Source organism: Hippocampus zosterae, chromosome 1 (assembly GCF_025434085.1).
Source record: "Hippocampus zosterae strain Florida chromosome 1, ASM2543408v3, whole genome shotgun sequence".
NCBI classification, from domain to species: domain Eukaryota; kingdom Metazoa; phylum Chordata; class Actinopteri; order Syngnathiformes; family Syngnathidae; genus Hippocampus; species Hippocampus zosterae.
In genome coordinates, this window is record NC_067451.1 from 32,738,050 (window position 1) to 32,762,246 (window position 24,197).

General features: G+C 42.9%; 3 protein-coding genes across 10 annotated transcripts in view; 2 read left to right on the forward strand and 1 right to left on the reverse strand.

The window, feature by feature from the left end:
* pdgfc (platelet derived growth factor c) overlaps nucleotides 1-2,519 on the reverse strand; it is a 54,545-nt gene extending 52,026 nt beyond the window's left edge. Inside the window, exon 1 of one of the 2 annotated variants that reach the window (XM_052060139.1) lies at nucleotides 1,949-2,519. In XM_052060139.1, coding sequence (XP_051916099.1) covers nucleotides 1,949-2,063 — 115 coding nt within the window. In that variant the 5' untranslated portion in view covers nucleotides 2,064-2,519. The remainder of the gene's footprint in view (nucleotides 1-1,948) is intronic. The other variant, XM_052060131.1, reaches the window with a different exon arrangement.
* LOC127597287 (uncharacterized) overlaps nucleotides 1-24,197 on the forward strand; it is a 339,203-nt gene that overhangs the window by 280,165 nt on the left and 34,841 nt on the right. The window lies entirely within an intron of this gene.
* glrbb (glycine receptor, beta b) overlaps nucleotides 8,499-24,197 on the forward strand; it is a 172,884-nt gene continuing 157,185 nt past the window's right edge. For 3 of the 5 annotated variants that reach the window (XR_007961572.1, XR_007961585.1, XM_052059845.1), the window contains exons 1-3: nucleotides 8,501-9,216; nucleotides 14,762-14,905; nucleotides 18,149-18,255. Coding sequence is in view for 3 of the 5 variants with exons in the window: in XM_052059845.1 (XP_051915805.1) it covers nucleotides 14,781-14,905; nucleotides 18,149-18,255 (232 nt within the window). In the remaining 2 variants the exon portion in view is untranslated. Of the gene's footprint in view, nucleotides 9,217-14,759; nucleotides 14,906-18,148; nucleotides 18,256-24,197 lie in introns of those variants that run through there. The other 2 variants (XM_052059861.1, XM_052059854.1) reach the window with 2 other exon arrangements.

Consider the following 24,197-nt stretch of genomic DNA (forward strand, 5'->3'; position numbering starts at 1 on the left):
AGGGTTACAGGGTTTTCATTAGAATTAAGGGTTAGGGTTAAAATCGGGAAATGGGGATTATGATTATAGCTATGGTTAAGCGTTTGCATTAGGGTTCAGTGTTTATTGTGGTGTTAATTAGTGTTAATTAGGTTTGTCGTTGGTTACACAGAGGGTAATTATGGTAAGGGTGCAAGGGTTGTAAGCATTAGGGTTGCCGTGTTGGCCTTCTCCAAACAAATTCTCCAATGTCGGAAATTTCAACTCACTATAGTACTATGGCTATTAGCTATCCTTTAATGTCTGCATTTCCATGAGGGGATGCCTCTGTCCAATGTCAAAGATTAAGATTCAGCCGTTTTTTGTTGTTGTTGTTTTTTTACTCATGGCTATCATTAAACTGAGCCAGGCAGCTGGACTGCTGTTTGGATCGCCAAGTTTTAAATTGAATTAAAATATGATGTTGAAAGTGATTCCTTTTGTATCTGGTGAGTAAGATGGAAAACTGTTCCATCAGAAGTGCAACTAGACTGCAATCAGATCAGAGACAAGGTCAGTTTGGGCCATGGCCGTAGGATATCCTTTGGCTGTTAGTTCTGGTTTTTGAGGCAAAAACAAACAAGAGTGTTTTTTTTAAAGTGCAGCTGTGGATGTCTTTCAAGCAGTCTCACTTAAATAAGTGTGAAACATTATAGCCACACCAAGCCGCGCTCAGACCAACAAACCACGTCCAATATTTGTCATTGTAATATAATCGTTGAGACAAAGGAGCTTTAAGGGTGCCATGCGTACAATATCCCTGAGACTCATTGGGTGATCTTAAAAAGACTCTCAGCGTCAGCATCCCTCAATAGGAAGTGCGGCAGTATAAGCAGCTGCTTCAATGTAAGGCCGTTGCTCCATCAAGGCCTGTTCAACATAATAGAGCAGCCACTTCTCCTTCTGATGAGTAACAAGATGTTTTGACAAAGCAGTTAACAAGATATCGATTGAGTTCAGTCCAAACTGCTAAAAACACCAACTACTACAGATTTGTTGCTTCCTGGTCTTACAAGTGACAATGATGTGGATTCCAAAGTGGATGTAAAAAAGGCTTGTGATCATGCCAAACTCCCAGCCAACCAGTCCGTCATCCAGTCAGCCAGCCAATCAATCAGTCATCCAACAAATGAACAAACGAGCCAGCAAACCAACAAATCAACTAAGATATGAACCCAAAAGCCAGTCAACGCCAGTCAAAGTACTCATCAAACCAACCAACCAGCCTACCAACCAGCAATAAACTAGCCAACCACCCAATCGAACAACCAACAAAACAATTAGACAGCTAGAAAATCAACAAACCAATCGACCGAACCCAACCAATGAATCAGTCAGTTGACCTGTCAGCCAGCCAAGCAAACAACCAGTCATCCCACTGGTACCAACAAATAAACCAAAAACTTGACAACCAGCTTCCAACCAACCAACCAACCAACCAACCATCCATTCAACCAGTCATCTTGGAATTCAATACAGGGAATTTGAACCCTGCCCTTCTTTCATCTGAATTTTTCAATTGCCAAACACTGTCCCATTTGTAGAGAAAAATCGATTTGGTGCCTTAACCGTCTGTGAACCCCAACTGTTCTACTTGTGCGACAGCCAAATGCACTGCACTCTATGGGCAAAACGACACACTTCCTAATCAGATGGTTTACATAGACGCCTTGGATCAGTAATTGTATGTTTCCATTGGAGAGGGTGTGTGTGTGTATGAGGGAAGGGGGGGGGGGGGGTTGACATGGAATTTGGGGGCAAACTTTAAAAGGTAATTTCCATATCCTGTCTTGTTCGAAGTGAATGAAACACACCCATTCATTGCAACCAAACTAAAACAAGGTGCACTTTGGTGGGAAAAATGGGCATAAACCCAAAAGAATGAACATGTGTGTGTGCAAGGAAAAGAGGCATAACGACGTAAACTGACCGTTTTGCTCCTTGCTGCCCGGAGGGTGAAACTTGCTGACATGACTTTCCTGAGGCTCCGAGCCACTTGAATGCAGAAGCAACGCGAGAAGGATGAGGATTGATGGAGGTATCATTTGGATAAATTGGAGTGGTGGTGCGGCGCAGGGTTCAGGGAGACTGGGGGGTGGGGGGCGGGGGGCTCGGGAATCAGCAGGGGCACCGGTGCTGCTTCGGCGCACGGACGCGCGCGAGAATCCGCATAATCTTCACCATCAATCCACCCAGAGGAAAATGAAATAGTTGCCAGAAAAAAAAAACAAAGAAAGAAAAAGCAAATCTTTATAAAAACAACCAAGAGCACAAAGTGATCGAAACAAAGTGGCAAATGTTTAAAATACAAAAATTAAAATAAAACAATCCAGGTTTGAAAGAGGTATTCTTGCATAAAAGTGAATGTACAAAAGCATTATCTCCCACTCGAATTGGAGTTGTGCTGTAGTCCGTAAAAGTGGTTCTGCTGAGCTTTCTCGGTTTGTGTGGAAGACTAGTCGCTCAACAGGTGCCGGACAGAAAAAAAAAGTTTGAGCCGGGAAGGAGGAGGAGGAAGGAGAGTGGAGGGTGGGAACTCCTCGGGCATATTAACCATTGCAGTGCTGAGCGCAAGCACGCCAGAGTGCACGTCCAGTGCCAGCGCGCGCGCGTGTGCGCATGCGTGTGTGTGCAAATGTACTTATTTTGAAAACACATAGTGGAGTGTGTAATTGTCAAATTTCAATTGTGAGTAGGATTAAAAACTTGTATCTTCTTTGGTGAAACCTTTATCATTTACCATTTGCTGAACTCAGGGGTGGCCAACCTTTTTTGACAGAAGATCGACTTTTGAATCAACCAACCTCTCGCATGCACGCGGGTGCGCAACCATGCACACGCAAGTGTAAATAAGCACGCACGCACGACACTACGAGCAACAGCCGTACATGAACGAAACCGTAATTTACAAATACACAAATCCCCCACCCCATTTCCCCTTCGAGCCCTTGCGATCAACGTAATGGGCACCCCTGGCTGGCATAACTGCTGCTTATTTAGCATCGCACAGCATAATATAGCAAGACTGCTGTGATTACATCCTGAATATCCACACAACAGTATTTTCAGCATGTTGATACAGTAATGACAAAGCCAGATAAATATGAATGTTGACCTCAAGTTAAACCTTTTTCAAGTGATTGATATTTCTAGCTTGTTTCATAGTTCTAATTAAAAATAGCTCTACTCAACATCAGTTGACTCTCTTTTTCATCAATATTTGCCTGCTATTGACTTGATGTTTATGTTTCATAGTTCATATAAAGTGTGAATCATCCTGCTATTAAGATGTACCCCTGATGTTCCAATCTCAGATTTCTTGTTTAGACACTTGAATGGCGATGAAACATGAACGGGACGTTTTAAATTTTCATGTGACAGTTTGTTTCGGGATTTTTTAAGCATTCACTTTGTCAGATCAGAGCACTGAACTCCTGTTCTCAATTTCCCCCGTTTTGTGCATCATCAGGTCGATTTCATTATCCCATTGTTGACCTGACAGAAGATGCCATGTTTACATGTTGACCATTAACTTAGAGATGGGGAAAAAAAGTCAGCTTTCCTGAAAGTAAATACTGTTATGTGATTCAAATAGTGCAACTCTAACAAACAATAACAATTTTAATGTGTTTTTAATAAGAAAAAAATGGCATTCTATAATAATAATGATAATAATAATAATACATTTTATTTATAAGCGCCTTTCAAGACCATATTGTACTTCACACACACACACACACGCGCGCACACACACACACACACAAAACTGTATTGACAAATTAAAGTTGAACAATTTTTGCAATACTGTACAGTATTTGGACGGAGTGCTGCTGTTCCTTCTGGTGTGCTCACTTTGGCCGCCTGGGGGCAGTAGAATGCAGACATAGAGACACACACAAACGAAGAAGAGTTAGACAAATAAAGAATACAGTGTTATGAGTATTGTTATATTGTCTGTGTGTTGCATGTCGCTTCACTCTTTCCAATAGTGGTATAAACTGTGGTTTTAATGCAATAACACAAATGCTCTTTGTTAGCTAGCTCGTCTACGTAATTTTGAATTGTTTATCAGCATTAAGCTAAAGGGACAGTATTAACATAAAGCTCTGTGATTGTTCTAAATATGCACTGTGTAAATCTTTTTTAATGCTTAGTTTTACCGTAAACTTCAACTTGGTGTGACATTTAAAAAACTTGAAGCCTCCTTTACACTTTGCTTCGCAGTCATTAAACATTCAACTGCAAATGAAAAAACATGGAGTTAGCCCACTCTAGTTCCAATGGCTCCAAAGACTTAACAATTAGTTTTTGCGGATCCCCGTCATGGATCGAATTTTGAAAATCACCTCAGTGAAAACAAACGATAGCAAGTAATGACACAAACTAGCATATATTAAGGCACCTAGAGCAGGATCGTGCTCACCAGCGCTAATGGGGAAGCACGTTCCAGTCATACTACTTAATGTGTTCTTCTTCTTCTCCACGTGGCTGCTGAGTCTTTTGTCGACAGTACAGAATCACATTCCAGCCCTGCAAAGGCCTACAACACATGTCAGCACTTCACCATTGTGGAATCCCCCATCGCTTTCCCTCTCTCTCCCTCTCTCTCTCTCTCTCTCTCACACACACACACATACGCATTCGTGGAGCCCTGTCTACTGGACTATTTTGTCTCGTTTGATTGGTGCTTTCACGGTGGTCTGGCCGAGACGTGTTTGGGCTTTGATGCAAAGACGTACAATAAACACAGCAAATTAGAAACAAGTCCCAGTTTTTGGGGGGGGTTTCGGTAGAGGGTCATCTACGATCACAGGGGTCAGCCTTTGATGGAAATATATACAAGACGGAGACACGTCCTGTCAAACTAAACATGCATATGGTGGACTTGTCCACACAGCAGGTGAAATGCTATCCAAGCAGTCGTGATGTTGTTTATTGTTCATTAAAAAAATAATTAAATATGAGTGAATGCTTAAAAAAATGTTTTAGGGATTTGTTTGTTCAGATACTTAATTTGTTTTGTTGTATACTTCCCTCTTTTTATTTTTGTTCTTTGATTGAAGTGCATTAAGTAGATTTAATTTCCTAGTCCTAGTATTTATTTAAATGTATTTTTTTTGACAGTGATTTAACAGCTTATTTATTGGGAGAGGATAACATTGCAAATTTAAATGTTACAACTTAGTGATAATGTTGTATTCGTACAAAAATAACAATTGAAAAAAATATTTAAATAGAAAAAATGTAAAATAAGGCGGCCCGGTAGTCCAGTGGTTAGCACGTCGACTTCACAGTGCAGAGGTACCGGGTTCAATTCCAGCTCCGGCCTCCCTGTGTGGAGTTTGGATGTTCTCCTCGGGCCTGTGTGGGTTTTCTCACATTCCAAAAATAATGCGTGGCAGGCTGATTGAACTCTCTGAAATTGTCCCTAGGTGTGATTGTGAGTGTGGATGGTTGTTTGTCTCTGTGTGCCCTGCGATTGGCTGGCAACCGATTCAGGGTGTCCCCCACCTACTGCCAGAAGACAACTGGGATGGGCTCCAGCATCCCCCGCGACCCTAGTGAGGATCAAGCGGTTCGGAAAATGGATGGATGGATGGATGTAAAATAAGTTTGTCATTTATATTTTACAGATGTGTTTAGAACAGACATTTTTATTAATTTATTGTTTTTTATTTAAAAAACATTTCAAAACATTTTTTTTGCTCAGAATTGTTTAGATTTTATTTATTGAACTTTTGTTGATATTTACACAATTTAGACGTTTGTGTCTTTGATTTAGTTTGAATACTTCATTCATTTAGTGTTGTGTTTTCCAAATATTTGTTGTTCTCCTAATTTTGCAGTTGTTGAAGAAAGAAATTATAATTGACCAGTATTTGAAAAAAAAAATTCTACTACGCCATCACAAAAGCCAAAGAAAAAACAAAACATACGTACTTATGGAGTTCAAATGCGTCTTCTTGTTAATGTAAGTAAAATCATTGGGAATTGTTGGCATCTTCCATGTACAGGTACTTTAATTCAATAATGTAAACTGAACCATTGATCATATCACCCCGGATTGCATTGAAGGCGAATACCTGCTGCTGCTTACACCTTCACACAGTTGTTTCTTAACATCAATAGTGGAAAGTATGAAAACTATGATTCCATACTGACATGCAATGTACAAATGTGCGTACACTTCGAGAATGCAGCGAGTCAAGTGAGCAGAACAGATCAATACCAAAAGGAAGAGATCGGCACATGCAGGCTGACGTCAATTGCTACTGCAAAAGTCTGCTGCTCTCGTGAGCATCGGGAAGCACAAAATAAAGGTTCAAGACAGTATGTTGAGCTTTTTGCTTCAGGGATTTTGGAGGCAGTGAATTGAAAATGTATTCCAACAAAACTGGTGGCTACATAGCCCCAAAGACAACATAAGTAGCCTTGGGTCTGCTCTAAAAATAGTCCGCCAGGAATGAGACATTGTGACTTACTAAGAAGAAGAATTAAAACGCAAGAAGAATGTTAACATTTCTTTTTTTAAACTAAACTTGTCTGGGGTGGGATGGTGATCGACTGGTTCGTGCGTCGGTTTCACAGTGCAGAGGTGCAATGTTCGGTTCCGGCTCCGGCCTTCCTGTATGGGGTTTGTATGTTCTCCCTGTAACTGCATGAGTTTTCTCTGGGTACTCCGGTTTCCTCCCACATTCCAATAACATGCTTGGCAGGCCGATTGAACACTCGAAATTGTCCCAAGGTGTGAGTGTGAGCGTGGATGCTTGTTCGTCTGTGTGCGCCCTGCGATTGGCTGGCGACTGGTTCAGGGTGTCCTCGTGACCTCGTGTCCAAAGACAGCTGGGATAGGCTCCAGCACGCACGTGACCCTCGCAAGGATAAGCGGATTAGAAAATGGATGGATGGATGGCTTGATAGGATGCACTGCAATTAGCTTCTAATGTGTTGTCTGACGCTAAAACGTTGCAATCAACATGCACTTTTCTTCACAGTTTATTAATTTGCAGAGTACACGCACAATCCTCACAACAATTACAATGCAAACCTCCACCAAGGCCAAATGATCACGACGATCTGACTTCCTTGATTGAAAATTGTTCCACTCCGGTCCTGAAGGTGGCAGCAACATGCACCAAAAAAAATACCATCTGCGCCAAAATGTCACATTGCTGAATGAAATTTTTCCGAGGCATTATTCTGTGGTTTATTATTTATTTATTTTTAAAATGTAACCAATACAATAATTTATGGTTTGTGAAATGTTGTGTTGAAACCTTCGGGGATTCAGAGTGTCACATTTTCTTCTTTAACCACAGCAAGAACTCGATTGACAAATGACGTAATGCTGCCGAGGCAAAGGAGCAAATCAATAAACATTGCGGCCTCCCTAGCAGGCGCTAATTTAAAGCGTTGGTCTTTAATTGTTCATGGATTAGCGTTTATCTCCTTAAGTATCCTACTCTTTTTTTTTAAAAAAAAAACATTGACCAGGGAACATATGATGGTTTTTTTTGTACATGTCAATAAAAAATGCCAATTATTATTGCCACTTCCATTTTGAACAATTTATATTAAAATTGTTAAAATATGATGGAAGAAATTTGTTGGTTTGGAATAATTCCCAACACAAAATGGTCACACAAGCAATTGATGTAAATTTCCACCATTTTGTGTCTTATTGCTTCACACATTCACACATTGGTCTTATCCATTTAGTCACAGCCTTATTCCAAAATGAAATACATTTTCTCCTCAAAACTCTTGACACAATACACTCCATAGTGAGAATGATACTTGGTTTCCCTCGATTTTCTAGATTTGTAAGAAATAAATAAGAAACAAGACAAAATGTGGACAAAGTAAATATTTTTTGTATGCACAGTGTCAAAGGCAGAACCTGTAATTTGGAAAACAAATCAAATTGAAGACTATGTGTCCAAGAAATACACGGTTATTACAAATAAGAGTTCAGTAAGTGTTTGAAAAAGACAAATAGCTAATGACCTATGTCAGGTTTGGTCAAAGTTAACGTGGCCAACCAAGCATTTACGTGACAGGACAAAGATCCCCGTAATTTACTCATAAAATGAGCATTATTTTCCCATCATGCATTAATGATGTGAAAGACAATTGTAAATAGCACTGTGATTTATCCATTTTGTGTTTATATTGCACTTAATTGAAAGGTGTTTGTTGTTGTTGTTTTCTTCTTCTGTCTTCTTTCTACCTACATTCTTGCTGCTGGAGGCTGTAAATTTCCCCAGTGTGGGACAAATAAAGGATATCTTATCTTATCTTATCTAATTGAAACAAATCACATTTTTGATGAGTAATCTCAATAATAAGTTACTTGATTTGTTAAAATTTCAAAACTGAAATACCTCAATATATTTCAAACAATTTGTGACCAAAATTGATATGTTTATTTCTTATATTTGTTTTTAAATTTAAAAAAAAATATGGTCCTTGAGCACAAAATGTTTACGCAGCCCTGATCTTTGTGCTGTCGTCAGATGTTGCCTTCGAGCACAACTTAAATTATTTTTCCCTCACAAAACACCTCAGTGACTATTCCAAAGGTGTTAATATGTCAAAGTCCAATGTATGTATTACATACACATGAACACACCAGTGAATACATTTTGTATGATGCAATGAATTTGCTTTCCCCACTGATATCATGACTAGGGTCTTTTGAGCTTCCGTGATACGCCTGAAGCGACCGGGAAGTGCGTCCGTGTCTCGCTAAGTCATTCGCTCTCAGCAAGTCACATGTTCGCCTCGCAACTGCTGGAAAGGAGGAGGGGCGCGGCTGGAGGCACGTTCTCTCTCCGTGGTGCTGATGGCGCGATGCCTTCTGCGCAGCCGTTACTGCGCATGTTGCATGACAGGTGCTCGCGCGCGAACCATTCAGCGAGCGTCCATCTTGGGCTTCCTTGAGCAGCAGAAATCTATCCACACCCACAAAACAATAACAACAACAACAGCGGCAACGGAGCCATCATGCCGCTTGGGCTTGATGATGTGACTCTCCTTTAGAGACGACAGCTCGCCGAAGAAGGAAAAGTCCCCCCAGGGGAAGGAGGATGGAAAGGAGCGGCAGCGGCTGGTCGGGAAGGCGCTGTTAAGGACGATTAGTCCCAGCTTGCTTTGACGGGTCGGTCGGGAAGGGATTTTTCGACAAACATCTTACAGGTGACTGATCGGAAGAAACGTTTTGACGTAACGCTCGTAATGTTTACGTTCGTGACGTGTGCGTGTGTTGGCTGCCATTTTAGGGAGGGGGGGGGGTGTGGGGGGGGATCTTTGTGTGTGTGTGTGTGTGTGTGGGGGGGGGGGGAATCCCTGTATACATGGTTGCGTGTGCTGGCATCTTCCCCTTCATTGTCATCCCTCCCCAACATGGTGGTCGCTTTTTCCCCCTCTTCAATGCAGCACTTTTAATGGTTGTTAGTCGTTGGTTTACATGGTTTGTAAGCTGGGCCTTACATTAGTTACAGCTGCAAAAGCCAATTCAAGAGCTGTGTGGCCTTACTGGAATGACACTTGAGAGCTGACCTCCGCCACGGTTCAAAATGGTACACCTTATACTTATGCACCTCCAGTTTGTGTCAGTTTTGGCACTGAGAGCTGGGGCTAATATTATGGCAAGACTGCATTACTGAGACCAGTTCAACTTGCATTTTGTTGTAATAAATGTACATTTTATTTGGCAGTACTTGCACACAATTCTTGACTGCTACCCATCTTATGAATATTGTCTGCATACATGTTTTCAACTGCAAATACACTACAAACAGTGCTCTGCACCTCTTGTATGTCAATGTGAAAGTAGCGCTTGTGTCGCGGGCGGTGCAACAGTAGATCTACAGTAAAAGAGAAAACAAGTACAATTATTTTACAAAATAAAAACATTCATCTTATAATGTCACAAATTTCAATTATGTGACACGACTGCACGGCTTCTTTTCCACCCCTTATATTTTTATTGAATTATTTTTAAATAACTTATTGACATTTTTAATGGGGAAACGTTTTTTTATTTTGTTCTTTAGAAAAATTATCATTACTCATGTTTGATCTTATGCATAGCACTTTGCAAGTAAGTAAGTAAGTGATTAGTTTAGTACTGCCATCTAGAAAGGTTGAAAAAAAATGGCCGCCAACTACGTTCTATAAAACAGTATGAACATTTATAGATGTAAAAACATGAACCTGTTATACAGTACAAACACGTCAATTACAAATATGTGTATACAGCATAAAGAAAACATTTAGTCAGCCAATGAAAAGTGGCTTCTATGGTTTAGGATGTGCCACGCCCTGAAGCCGTTTAAATCATCTTCGGGCCTCGAACTCTGCCATGATTTTGTTGCCATTACAGATGATTGTCGAAATAGTTGACAAGTTCGTAGTCTCGTCCGAGCTTCGTCTGGGAGACTCCATTTCGAAAGTGAGAGACGATATCACCCTTCACAGACAATGAGATTTGCTTGCGTTTACCAGACATGTTTTCAGACCATGTGCTCAGGACCACCTTGCCTCTGAAAGTACAACAATGTCCGGCACTGTAGATTTTCCTTCTAAGCAAGGTCACAGCGGCAGTTTGCTTCCAAAGGTTTATTGTAACAAAGTCATTTTCACTATTTTGTGGGAAAAAGCTGGTTGTTATAATGAGGTTTACATTAGAAAGCTGTTTGTTGTAAGTGAAATCGGCAAATGGAAAATAAATGACTTGAAATTTGGGCTTTGAAATGTGAACGTTATAGTGGTGAAAACGCTCTATGTTGAAAAGAGGTTTGCTTGTACCTGTCATATCAGCATTCACAAAACATCCCCAAATTCAACAGCAGTCTGCCATTTTGGGGGAATTCAAGGGATTGTACTTTGGCAAATTCCTCAGAGAAAATTTGTCCAAATGATTTCCTGTCAGAGGCACCGCTAAGATAAGAGCGCAAGCACTCATTAATTATTAATGTTTTTAGTAGCTCTATTTCCATGTGGCACCATAGTGGTGAGATGGTATTGACCTTGAAGTCTTAATACAACACGTGTATGTCTGTCTGACTCTGCCACTTCGTGTGACACAGTCAGCTCTACGAACACTGACATGATCAAACAGAACGAGGGCGATCTTGTTCTTTGGTCCGCCAGAGGCAAAGTCACTCGTGAAAGATTTCTGGTTGGCTCGAAGGCTTGAAGGCATGTAGAGCAACGTTTAATGATTTGTCAACAGCATTTTTTTTCTCTGAGGTACACTCTATTATCGGCATTGACTGACGTTAAACCACAAAACTGTCATTGTTTCTTAAGTGAAAATGTGAATGGTATACTGCCTGTTAGTACATACCACTCAACAGTGCTTGACTATCTAGCAAATGATCAATTAGTCAATATTGGAGCTGCTGCATTTTTTATTAATTTAATTTTGGAGGGGAATCATATGTCTCTTAATGCTATGGACCGAGTTTTTTTTTTTTTTTTAGATTTACTGAGGTCTCGCATCACGCTAGTCATGGCATGAGCTTTGTATGAGCTCAGAGACAGATTACAACCACAAGTACATTTGAGTATTTGAAATTGCATTTTATTAATAATAACGGGGTAGGACTAGATACGTTTTTTACTTCTTCCTACTCCCTTGAACTTAAGGGGTGTTTACACGCCAAGATTTGGTCCGGTGCTACGCCGGGGCTGCCCCAGTAGAGCGCTCACACGTGAAAATTAGCTCCGGCGTAGCCCCGGAAAAAGGCTTACACCGGACCAAATTTGATCCACTTCAGGGAGGTGGTTTAAAAATTTGCTCCGGAGCAAATGCTCTTTTGCGAAGCAGCACCGATGTAAATTTGCACGTGTGAAAGCAACTGGGTTAAATTTGCTCCTGAGCAAATGCGTACGTACGGCGAAAATGCGTTGCTTTCGTATTCTGTCTGACTTCCGTCATGTGTTTGTTTAATAACGACGCAAGACTTGGCTGGTGACATCTTTCCTTTTGTAGGAGACTGGACTGTCTTGGAGTTGTTTGTGTAGTTTGTTCCTTTGTTTTGTGTTCCCAACCCCACGCTCCTCATGTAATTTATTTTGTGATTTCCTCTCTTGATTTTCTGTTTGGCGCATGATGTGTTTGCTTTTCTGAGTGTCATTGAAGTCATCGTTGATTTACGTTTTCGGGGGTGGTCACTCTCGAGCAGAAGGCACGGCGAACGAGAAGGAGAAGGACGTGCCTGTCCAGTAGTCGCTTGAGTTGTGTATACGTTTTAAAAAGAATCAACACGACAGCTCATTTGCTTTCTGTCGTTTTGCTCCGCTGCAGAAACTGCCGTGTGAACGCAATTGGGGCTGCACCGACGCTGTGCCGCTGCAGACACGCTCAGCGGCTTTGTACGTGCGAACGCTCCACACAATTTGCTGCGGTGCAAAATATATCGCAACAAAATACATCGGTGCAGCGCCGGAGCAAATGTGTGCCGTGTGAACACCCCTATAATAACTGTGTTGAATGAAGACTGATTTCTTTCTTTTTACTATTTTATCTACCTTATTTTCTGTCAAATTATTACTGTATATGTTTTATGTTCAATAAACAAACAAACAAACGCACTTAATTTCAACCTAATGTTGTTTAGTGTAGCTTGAATGTGGCACAGGTTTCATGCATAGGAAATCAGAAGCTGTTCTCGCTTGCATTACCCGGAGAAATAAAAGTTAAATTACAAACACCACCTGTCATTTCTGACATGATAATATTAAACTGCAACTTAAACGTGTCCTGTAACACAAGGTTAATAGAGACACCTCATAACTAAAATTAGTTATGAGGTGTCTCAGTCAGAGCACGAGAAGGCACTATGTTAAATGGATACATATACACAGCACCAAAAGGAAATATGGGCTGGAGAAGAACATAGACATGTAGAAATATCAATGACATGCTACCTCATTTTGTTAACTGCAAAATAAATAAGTAAAAAGAAATACAGGACCGCTTATATATCACAGATGATTAAGTGGTATCGGTTTGTATTGGCACAGATATGGATACAGCAATACTACTTGATGGGACAAGGATGATATTTTTACATTTTGGTACTGATTACCAATATTTTATGTCAACAGAGGTCAGTCGAAAGACTCCTGCCCTAATTAATGAAACCAAATTGACCTTGCCAAGGCGACGTGCAGTTAAAAGTTGACATACTGGGCAATAGCAAGGACTTCCACTTATGAATATGATGAAGAACAAGCAGCAAGGAGCGGGTTGGGATGGCTGGGCCAAGAGAGTCTGTCTCGAGTCTAGACAATAAACTGTGCTACTTAAGAGAGGGATGCAAGTTTGGCTGCGGCATCTCTATACTGTCCAATGGCGACTGCATCACGCGGTTGATTTATGACTCCTATTGCTGCATACACGTACTGCCTCGAAATAGACATGCTCTGTTTGTATTTTCTCGCATAAGGGCCAAGGGTTGGCTGAACGGTAAACACGCTGGATCAAGTTGTATTCATGATGACTGTGTGTACCATGAAAATCCAACACTTGACTGCACCTCCAAATGGAGGCTAATTTGCGGCGCCCCCATTTGGAGGTCACATTGCTCCGACGAGGACTGAATCATGAATCAGTCACACCACTCAAATTGATTGCGTTTACGCCCGGAAAGTGTCATTTTAGTTTATATTTTTGGACGATTGCTAGGCCTAAAAAGAGATGCTTCTACCAATAGGTACAGTTTACAAGTCCCCGTTTCCATCAAATCCAATGGTTTGGTTCACTCTACTATTAGTTGTGGTAGTCACAGAAGTTGTCATAAACGTAGTACCGTATTTTCCGCACTAAAAGGCACCCTGGATTATGAGGCTAATCTTCAATGAATAGCCTATATTGTAATTTTGTTCATATATTGGACACACCGCACTATAAGACGCAATCTACAATGCATCCACGAGATGGAGCTACACTCCAAGAAATGCGTTTCTACAGAACTGTAGTAATGCCACTCGAGTGAAGCGCGCCTCAGCAGTCCATAGTCCGCTGCCCTCTGCTCTGTGTGTGTGAGCGCGACCACGTACAGACGTGGTTCAACCAATCGGCGCCGACACAACCCATGTCACAGATCAAAGAAGCTTTGCACAAATGACAACAGCTCAGATAGCTTAGCTGTTGAATGGCGTTGCTACAGAACGATCAAATATCAATAGAACCTTTTTACATCAAGTTATAACATTGACTCATAACATTGACTCTCTTGCGCTGCTCTATTTCTGTGTTCAACTGTGTAACCCGTTCAACATAAGTTTGAACTGCGTTGTAAGCATGTCTCTAGCAAGGAGCCATTTTGGGGTCGACATATTACCGTAATAACCATACACAAGGCGCATCGGATTTTAAGGTGCGCTGTGAGCTTTAAAGAAAATGGAAAGCTTTTACGTGCGCCTTTTCGTGCGGAAAATACGGTAATGCTAAAAGCCATAGTTGTCGTATTAGTGGCGGTTTCAGTTCGTCATGGTACAGGTCATACGGATATCCCAATGCCACCACTTCAATCCATATGGTTATTATTGGACTAATATCCGCCGAGCAGTACTGTTCAATTAAAAAAAACAACTACTATAACCCTTTGAGCAGCCATTTTGGGGATCACGTCGTGTGATTTGCCCTCCATCTTGGCAGCTCAACCTAGTTAAAACTAGAGCATACTTGTTTTAAAGTGTCCTAATTCGTATTTCCGTACCCGGACAGGCTTCATTTGACACGCAGGATGGGTGTCAAGAAGAAGCTGGTGTTCTTCCTCCTGGTCCTATGCGTTTGCCAACAGGAAGCATCTGCCAAAGAGAAGGGAACAAAGAAGGGCAAGAAGAAAGGGAAGCAGGTTTACTGCCCGTCGTAAGTAGAGCAAACAAACATTACACTTTACTGTGCGTTGGTTACTTTTCTTTGGATTTACTGTTTCAAATAAATAGTGGCCAGGGGAGTGTTTACTTAACTTTTGATGGTACAGGGGTTCGGTTTTGCAAATATATTACAATGTATCTCTAGTAATTGTGAAAAAAATGATAAGGACCCCAGTAATCCCCACGTTTGCGGTTCACTATTCACGAAACGCTCCAGTGAGAGTTGGAGAGCCCCGTTTGAAGGAGCCAACAGGACCACATCATCTGCAAAAATCAGAGATGCAATACTGAGGCCACCAAAACAGACCCCCTCAACGCTTTGGCTGCGCCTAGAAATTCTATTCATAAAGGTTATGAACAGAATCGGCGACAAAGGGCAGCCTTGGCGGAGTCCTACCCTCACTGCAAACGATTCTGACTTACTGCCGGCAATGCGAACCAAACTTTGACATCGGTGGTATAGTGACCGAACAGCCCGTATCAGGGGGTTCGGTACCCCATGCGCACAAAGCACCCCCCACAGAACTCCCCGAGGGACACGGTCAAACGCCTTCTCCAAGTCTACAAAACACATGTAGACTGGTTGGGCGAATTCCCACATACCCTCGAGCACCCTGCTAAGAGTGTAGAGCTGGTCCACTGTTCCACGGCCAGGACGAAAACCACACTGCTCCTCCTCAATCTGAGGCTCGACTTCCCGACGGACCCTCCTCTCCAGCACACTTGAATAGACCTTACCAGGGAGGCTGAGGAGTGTGATCCCTCTGTAGTTGGAACACACCCTTCGGTCCCCCTTTTTAAAAAGAGGGACCACCACCCCGGTCTGCCAATCCAGAGGCACTCTCCCCGCTGTCCATTCAATGTTGCAGAGGCGTGTCAACCAGGACAGCCCCACAACATCCAGAGCCTTGAGGATCTCCGGGCAGATCTCATCCACCCCTCGGGCCTTGCCACCGAGGAACTTTTTAACCACATCGGTGACTTCAACCACAGAGATAGGAGAGCCCACCTCAGAGTCCCAAGGCTCTGCTTCCTCCAAGGAAGGCGTGTTGGTGGAGTTGAGGAGGTCTTCGAAGTACTCTGCCCACCGGTTTACAACGTCCTGAGTTGAAGTCGGCAGCGCTCCATCCCCACTGTACACGGTGTTAATGGTGCACTGCTTCCCTTTCCTGAGACGTCGGATGGTGGACCAGAATTTCCTTGAAGCCGTCCTTGAAGTCCATGGCCTCACGCAACTCTTCCCACGTCCAGGTTTTTGCCTCGGCGGAGGGAGGCAACCCTCTCGTCTACCGGTGTGAACCCCAATGTACAGGCAGTGAGCCGGCGGGCAATGAGTATGCCCACACCTGCTCTGCGCCTCTCACCGTGAGCAACTCCAGAGTGGAAGAGAGTCCAACACCTCTCAAGAGAACTGGTACCAAACCCAGGCTGTGTGTGGAGGCAAGTCCGACTATATCTAGTCGGAACTTCTCTGCCTCACACACCAGCTCGGGCTCCTTCCCTGCCACAGAGGTGACATTACATGTCCTAAGAACTAGCTTCTGCAGCCGAGGATCGGACCGCCGGGGTCCCCGCCTTTGGCTGCCGCCCATCTCACACTGCACCCGACTCCTTTGGCCCTTACCATGGGTGGTGAGACCATGAGAAGGGGGACCCATGTTGCCTCTTCGGGCTGAGCCCGGCCGGGCCCCATAGGTGTAGGCCCGGGCACCAGGCGCTCGCCAAAGAGCCCCACCTCCAGGCCTGGCTCTAGAGGCGGGCCCCAGTGACCCGCGTCTGGACAAGGGAAACTGAGTGCCATTTATGTTATTAATCATTAGGGGTTTGTGAGCCTGGTGTGTGTCTGGTCCCTCACCTAAGACCTGGTTGCCGTGGGTGACACTGCCAGGGGCATCAAGCCCCAGACAACTTAGCTCCTAGGATCATTGATTATTATTATTACAGTGCATGGAAAAGAAAAAAAATCCAGGTATCTGTAATGCATTTATTTTTAAGGGTCATGTTGTAAGACGAGTTTGAAATGGAAAAAAAACAATGCAATATGTCGACAAGTTCACATTCCTGACATGACTGGCTATTTTCCATGAAGTGAAAGTTGGCTCCCAAAGAGCCCCGAAATGAAGTGTGGGACGAATAGACGGGAGAGTCTAACATCTTTTGTTTGACCACCTTAAAGCAGCAACACAGCATCAATGTCCCAACAGACCCCGTGGAGTCGACACACTGTATATATATCCAGATGTATACTGCATATACGGTATATTGAACAACTGCCTTAAATGGTAACAAATGTAGTGTAAGCTATGCCACATATTTTGCGTCTTTTGTGGAACCACTTGGTTTCATTGCATCTGCAGCGATGAGGTTGGGGGAAAAAAAGGTTAATCAAACGGGAATTATGTGTTTTACTTTGATCATGGCATCAACACGCACACACCGTCAGCAACATTCTTGCAGAGCATTCACACATATTTTGTGTGTGGGATAACGTTTATATAATGACATGTAAAGTGCTTGAAGAAGGGGTGTGGGGGGATTCTTTGGCAGGATCTTTCATTGCCACCCACGGGGGGAGGCTTTCGCTTCTCTGCTCTCCTGCCAGACCTGCGTCTGCTGCCTCTACGCCTCCGCCATCTAAACATCCCAAACATCCGCACTCTCTTTGTGTTGCTGCGGCGGCTAGCTTCAAAAGGAAAAGATGATTCTTTTTTTGCGTGTAGATTCTTGATAAGCTCAGCTCTGACCATCAATCAGATCACATGACTCACAAACTGGCTATTCCACTGCCCTTACAAATTTGTCATCTGCATGCACATCAGCTTTACATGATGAAAACTATTAAAGGAGATGTATTAGGGATATTTTTTCCAAAATGTAACAATTGCTAGGTGTCTTAAATGTGACACACATTACACACACTGTTTGTATAGCCTGGTCTGCTCCCGCACGGTGGACCTATCTCATTTGATGAGCCAACCCCTATCTGATATTCTAAATTAATACAGTACATGGTTTAATACATGGCTGACGCACGCATGTAAGCCTTTTGACGTTATTCAGATGTCCTCTTAGGTTTCCAAGCGCAAGGACAGATTGCGTCACTTTATGTCCGTTCCCATTGGGTGGTTGCGTTTCAGCCAGACGCAAATGGAATCCACCACTGGCAGTCCCACCTGAAGTCCTAATTGAATCAGAGTGGAGAGTTGGAATGTTGACGGCCCTTTTTTTTCCCCAGGCAACTATCATCCGAGGATCTGGCCCGCGTGCCTGCCAATTCCACCAGTAACATCTTGAACAGGTTACTGATCAGCTACGATCCCAGAATACGGCCCAACTTCAAAGGTAAGTGTGAATGCCTCTTCATCTCCCTCATCTGTCTGTCTGGCTTTCATGAAGACCGCCGAATTGCTGGTGTTTTGCTAATTTCACAACAACTACTCGGAATGTCATCTTTTGGATTTATCTTCACTCCAAGTGCGTGTTCAGAAGACCGCAAGGTTTTCGATTTGAAATGAGGTTGGCCATGCTCAAAATGGACGATCAAAATAAGTCAACATGGTCAATGTCACATTTTTCAGACCAGGGTTTTTTTGCGTTATTGCTCCCTAAGCGCCCGCCTCCCTTTTTTTTCAGTAAATCTTTTTTTCCAATTGCCAGGGCGTTACTATTCCTTATACACTGGTACCTCTACTTACGAACGTCTCTTCATTTGAAATTTTTAAGTTACGAAACAGCTCAATTGGAATGTTCCGCCCTCGCCACGTCCCTGATGCGGCGAGGCCGGGGGTTGGCAACACGCAGCTCCAGAGCCGCATGAGGCTCTTTAGCGACATCTAGTGCCTCCCTGGAGCTTTATAAAAAATGTTTGAAAATAGAAAAAGATTTTGATAGTCGGCTAATATAGTTCAAATAGATATAGATACATGTTGCAGCTCATAACCGCGAGAGCTGTGGTGTTGGAGTTTTAAAACACACACTTTATGTATGCTTTTAACAGTCTCGACAAACACAGACACGTCTGCGTCCGACTCCGTGCCTTCTCTCTTCTCGTTCGACTCGAGAGGCGTTCAAAGACAACCTCCGAAAAATGAAAATAAATGATCACTTCACTGACACTAAGAAAAGCGAAAATAATGCACCAAAACAAAAAATCAAGCGAGGAAATCACAAAATAAATTCTATGGGGGCGTTTGTGCACACACAACATTCATTCATTCATTCATCTTCCGAACCCCTTGATCCTCACTAGGGTCGCGGGGGGTGCTGGAGCCGATCCCAGCTGTCTCCCGGCAGTAGGCGGGGGACACCCTGAATCGGTTGCCAGCCAATCACAGGGCACACAGAGACGAACAAACATCCACGCTCACACTCACACCCAGGGACAATTTAGAGCGTTCAATCAGCCTGCCACGCATGTTTTTGGAATGTGGGAGGAAACCGGAGCACCTGGAGAAAACCCACGCAGGCCTGGGGAGAACATGCAAACTCCACACAGGGAGGGAGGGCCGGAGCTGGAATCGAACCGCAATAAATTCATGGGTTAAGAATTGGCGCAAAACTTTTTTTTTCTTTCCTCTAGGATCAAGGTTTATATGAAAATAAGTCATGCTTCATGCTAAATACATCGTTTATCTTACATGTTCTTTGAATAAAAAAGATTTGCTTTTTATCTTATTTACAAGCACCCATGCAATATAACACTGTGAAGCCGATGTGCTAACCACTGGCCTACCGGGCCGCCGCACACACAACAAAGGAATGAATAACAAACAATTCTGAGACAGTTCAGTCTCCAACATACATACAGCATGTGTTTCCTTCATTGTAAATTGTATAGAAGGCTTTCATTTTTTTTGCGGCTCCAGACATACTTTTTTGTTTTGTTTTGTTTTGTCCTATGTGGCTCTTTCAACATTTTGGGTTGCCGACCCCTGGGCTGGACAGACTGATAACTCCTTCAATGACCACACCGTTGATGTTTCTTGCAATTTATTCACCGGCGAGTCAAGAAGGTGTAAAACTGTAACAGACACACATAAAAACACTAACACGTTGCAAAGTAAAACGTGGTATAACAATGTGCACCACTGGTCTGATGCGTGACGAATGCGTGGCTATGCTAGTGTAGCTAACCTTAATGAGCAAATGCCCTAATCGCTGTACGTAAATGCTAACCGCAAGCATTTGCAATGCCCCTCAAATGTAAATATACGGCGAACAGACCCCACTAATTTATAACGTTGCACAAATTTGCATAATAGATTTACATACAGGCTGTGCTTGGCTTACAACACGAAGTTGCAGTCCATCATTTCGGAGGTTCCCCGTACTTCGTGAAACAGGAAGTGTCTCACGCAACAACGTCCGGTGTGCCCTTCACAATAACAAATTAACCTAACAAAATAAAGAAACTCTGTCGCTATAGAAATCGAAAACAAATGTTACATGGCTCTTCAGAAGCCAGAATAAGGAAAATATTGCCTCTAGTTAGACATAAATTTCAAGAAACGAAAGGGAAAAATACAGTATGGGTTGCTACTCACAGCTCTGAGTTTCCTGAACGCAACATACTTATAGCTGCACTGCCGTTGGCTATTCCCGAGCATCATCCGGGCATCCCATTGGCAAAGAGGGACCTCTACCGTATGTGTCTATGGGTGTAGATAGATGTGTTTTTACAGCGTCCTCGTCATTCGCCTCTTTGGCCATGAGGTGTTCCGATAGTTTTGACTCAATTTGAAGCCCCAGAATTCTTCACCAGTCGCGCGATCGCTCACTCTGCTGATGTTTGCTTTGGATATTTTCAAAGAATTGTTAAAAGCCGACAAAAGCAGATGTCCTTTGCGCGGTTCTTTTCAAAACTTCTGAGAGAGAACATGAACTAAAGAGGACAAAAAAAGATGAGGACGCAGTTAAAAGTTAAATTACCATAATTTTTATTCTTTATTCTGTTTTTTGTTTTCAGAATCAGAATTATCTTTGTTTCCGGTAGTACACGCTGCACTAGTATCATCATAAACAAGGACATGACAAATAAGGACATGGAAGGACATTCCGTAATGTAAGTGAACTGTTGTGCGGTGGTACCACCCAATTACAACAGTGAGACAATGTTCAACGTCTCACTAAGTATCAAACAGAGTAATCAATGGTAGAATACAATACGATAATACCCTTTTCCCACTGAAACTAGCGGGTAGTCGTGATCCGTGGCGACACGCAACCAATTGGCAATATGTCCCTTTCCCATTTCCCTTTCAAACAAACAAACAAACAAACTGTCCCCCCTGCCCCCTCCACCACCACCACTTTGCGTCTGGTTATGTCACCACGCTGTGATTGCGTAGATGATAGTGCGGCAGATTTCTTGGTAGTAAACAAAGCAACATGGAAGCGAGTGTTCATTCTTTTAGCCAGGGTGCTGGCTACCTTGCACCCTGTTTCGTAGCTTGCGCGCTTCCTTTCCGTTGTCTCTCGCAGGGTATTTTGATGCGGACGTTGCATGGCGCGTGTCAAAATGCTGCTTTACATTCGACCGTTTCATCGATATTTTGTCATTGCAAATCAGACAGATCCTATTCTCTCCACAAAGGCGAATCCTTCGCTCCATTCATCCTGAAGTGTACCATACTTGTCATCTTTTTTTTCTCGCCATTTTATTCGTTTAGGATTAGCTTTGAGCTAATGACCGAGCGGTCTGATTCCAAATCGGGGCGTTTAACCGTTTCCACAGCAACGGCCTACGTAGGCCAGTATCATCCAATTAAAATTGATCCCCCAACTGCAGCCCTGAATCGGACATGAGCAGTGAAAAATGGATGGATGGATTAAACAAGCGAGAAAATTTTGTTTTACCTGCGAGCCAGATGCAATAATCAAAAGAGCCACATATGGCTCTTGAGCCATACGTTCCCAACCTCTGGATTAGGGCATTTACATGGAAACCGCATCTCTACTTACAAAATTTTCTTGTTAAGAAATTTCTTCCAGAACCAATTAATTTCGTAAGTAGAGGTACCACAGTACAGTAAATACAGCTGTTTGAAAAAAAACAAGTTGATTGATGCAGTTGTTATATTATTATTATTATTATTTGGGATGTTCAATACCACTTTTTTTCAGACTGATAGCCGTGTGAGTAGTCACTCTTTGAGTAGTACTCACTGATACTGAGCACCAATACCTCAAGTACTTTTCATCCATCCATCCATTATCCAAGCCACTTCTCCTCAGGAGGATCGCAGGCGTGTTGGAGCTTATCCCAGCTGACTATGGGCAGCCAGCCAATCGCAGTTGCCAGCCAATTGCAGGGCACACATAGCCACACAACCATTCACTCTCCCAATAACACCGAGAGACAATTTAGAGTGTTCCATTAACCTACAATGCATGTTTTTGGAATGTGTTAGGATACCGGAATACCCAGAGAAAACCCACACAGACACAGATGGAACATGTGGAATTGAACCCCAAAACTCTGCACTGTGAGGTGGACGTGTTCACTATTCCATCACCGTGCTGCCCTCTCTCGTGCTTTCAATGTATAAAATTGTATTTAACACAATAACAAAAAAAAAAATTGTGAACAAAGACCTTTCTTTCTGACGCAGAACACTCAATGTCTGAATATTTTGCCAGTATCGGTGGCTGGTATCGGCAGCCACTAATAGGTCAAAAGACTGGCAAAGTTCAACAAAGAATGCTGGTACAACACGAGGAAAACAAGACGATTAAAAACGCTTGCAAAAAGAGGCAAGGATAAAAACAAACGGAAATCGCTTGTCAATAAATGGACATGAAGAAACCCAAACATGTATAATACAAAAGCCGTGACTATAACGCCGGATGCTTGTCTGTCAAGGAGGGGAAGCTCAATTTCGGCCTACATCATAAAATTTGTGCATTTACTTATATGTGAATTTTACTCTCCGCTCCTTTTCTAGAAAATGAGCCGTGCTGTGCTCTGCTAAGATGATTAGAAGTCTCCAGTTCGACTCAGAACAGAATGAGAATTGAAAAACGCTCCCACGGATGCCTACACCAAACGATCGGTGATTGGCTCATATTGCTGTCAATTAAAAAGAGATTCGGCCTCAGACAGATCATTCAATCATCATGCAGAAAAGCTGAGTGGGCCAGCCGATAAACGCCCACTGTCCATAGAAATCTCTAGACACCCAGCATCCACGCTGTAGACACTCAGCGTCCACACAGTTTAAAGCACAGTGAAGCAGTAGGAATGAAGAAGAGAGTCGCGTCATAACCAGTAATAAGAAGCTGATTCGGAACAAAACTTGAGCGCGTTGTAGCACATATTTAGTCAATGACATGTACACAAGATTGCATGCACACACATATATTTGATCACTTATTTTTTGACATTTTAGGCGAAGCTGAGCTTCCCTTGCAGTCTTAGAGCAATCGCTTCTGCTACAAACAAAAGTTCAGAAAACCTGGCGGGAACAAAAACGAAGAGCAAGAACATGGAAGGTCTAGAAGAATTCTACACTTGGAAACAGTCGTGAGCAAGGTGAATTACTAGACAGTGACATGACAACTTGGGAGTCCTTAAATAGTCATCTGATTACATTGGCAGCAGATGTGCAAGATGGAGGGACTGCCCTCCATTGCCACCTGCTGGAGAAAAACAATAGGATAATGACAGCATTCCACGACATAAAGGGAAACTACCTTTCTGTGCACGATGAGGCGAGAGTAATGTGCGGGTCCTCGACCCAGGGCAGATGCGTGGCTCATGACGTAGGTTGGAGTGCGGATTCCAAGTCCTGTTTTTTCCAGGGCTAATTTTCTTCTGAAAATGTAGTTCCAAAGTTCCTCAGGTTAATATCCCATGGCAATTTAGTTGTACAACAATTTCAAGATGGCACCTTAATTGTCAGCAGCAGGCCACAACATTTGTTGAAGAAGTTGAATTTGTGATTGATGGTTGCACCTTCTCTGCAGCACGCCTGTACCAGCACTGATTGTGATGGAGGGAATGGTGGAGCTATTTGACGGTCGCCGATTGACAGTACCTGTAATGGGCATTTTTCACAGTCCCATTTTGTTCAGCGGAGATGTCAGTTGTTGGGGGGATAGTCTGCATTTGTGCGGCTGGATGGATGGCTGGGGGGGCCAAGCATGAGGAGAGAAGAGCATATATGTGTATTTGGAACTGAGTTACTGCTTTGAATTGAAGCTGATCTAAAATTGACAGAAGTGAATCAATTTATTTTATCATCGAACGGGCACTGGAGCTTTGTGTTTACTTTCAAATTTTGCTT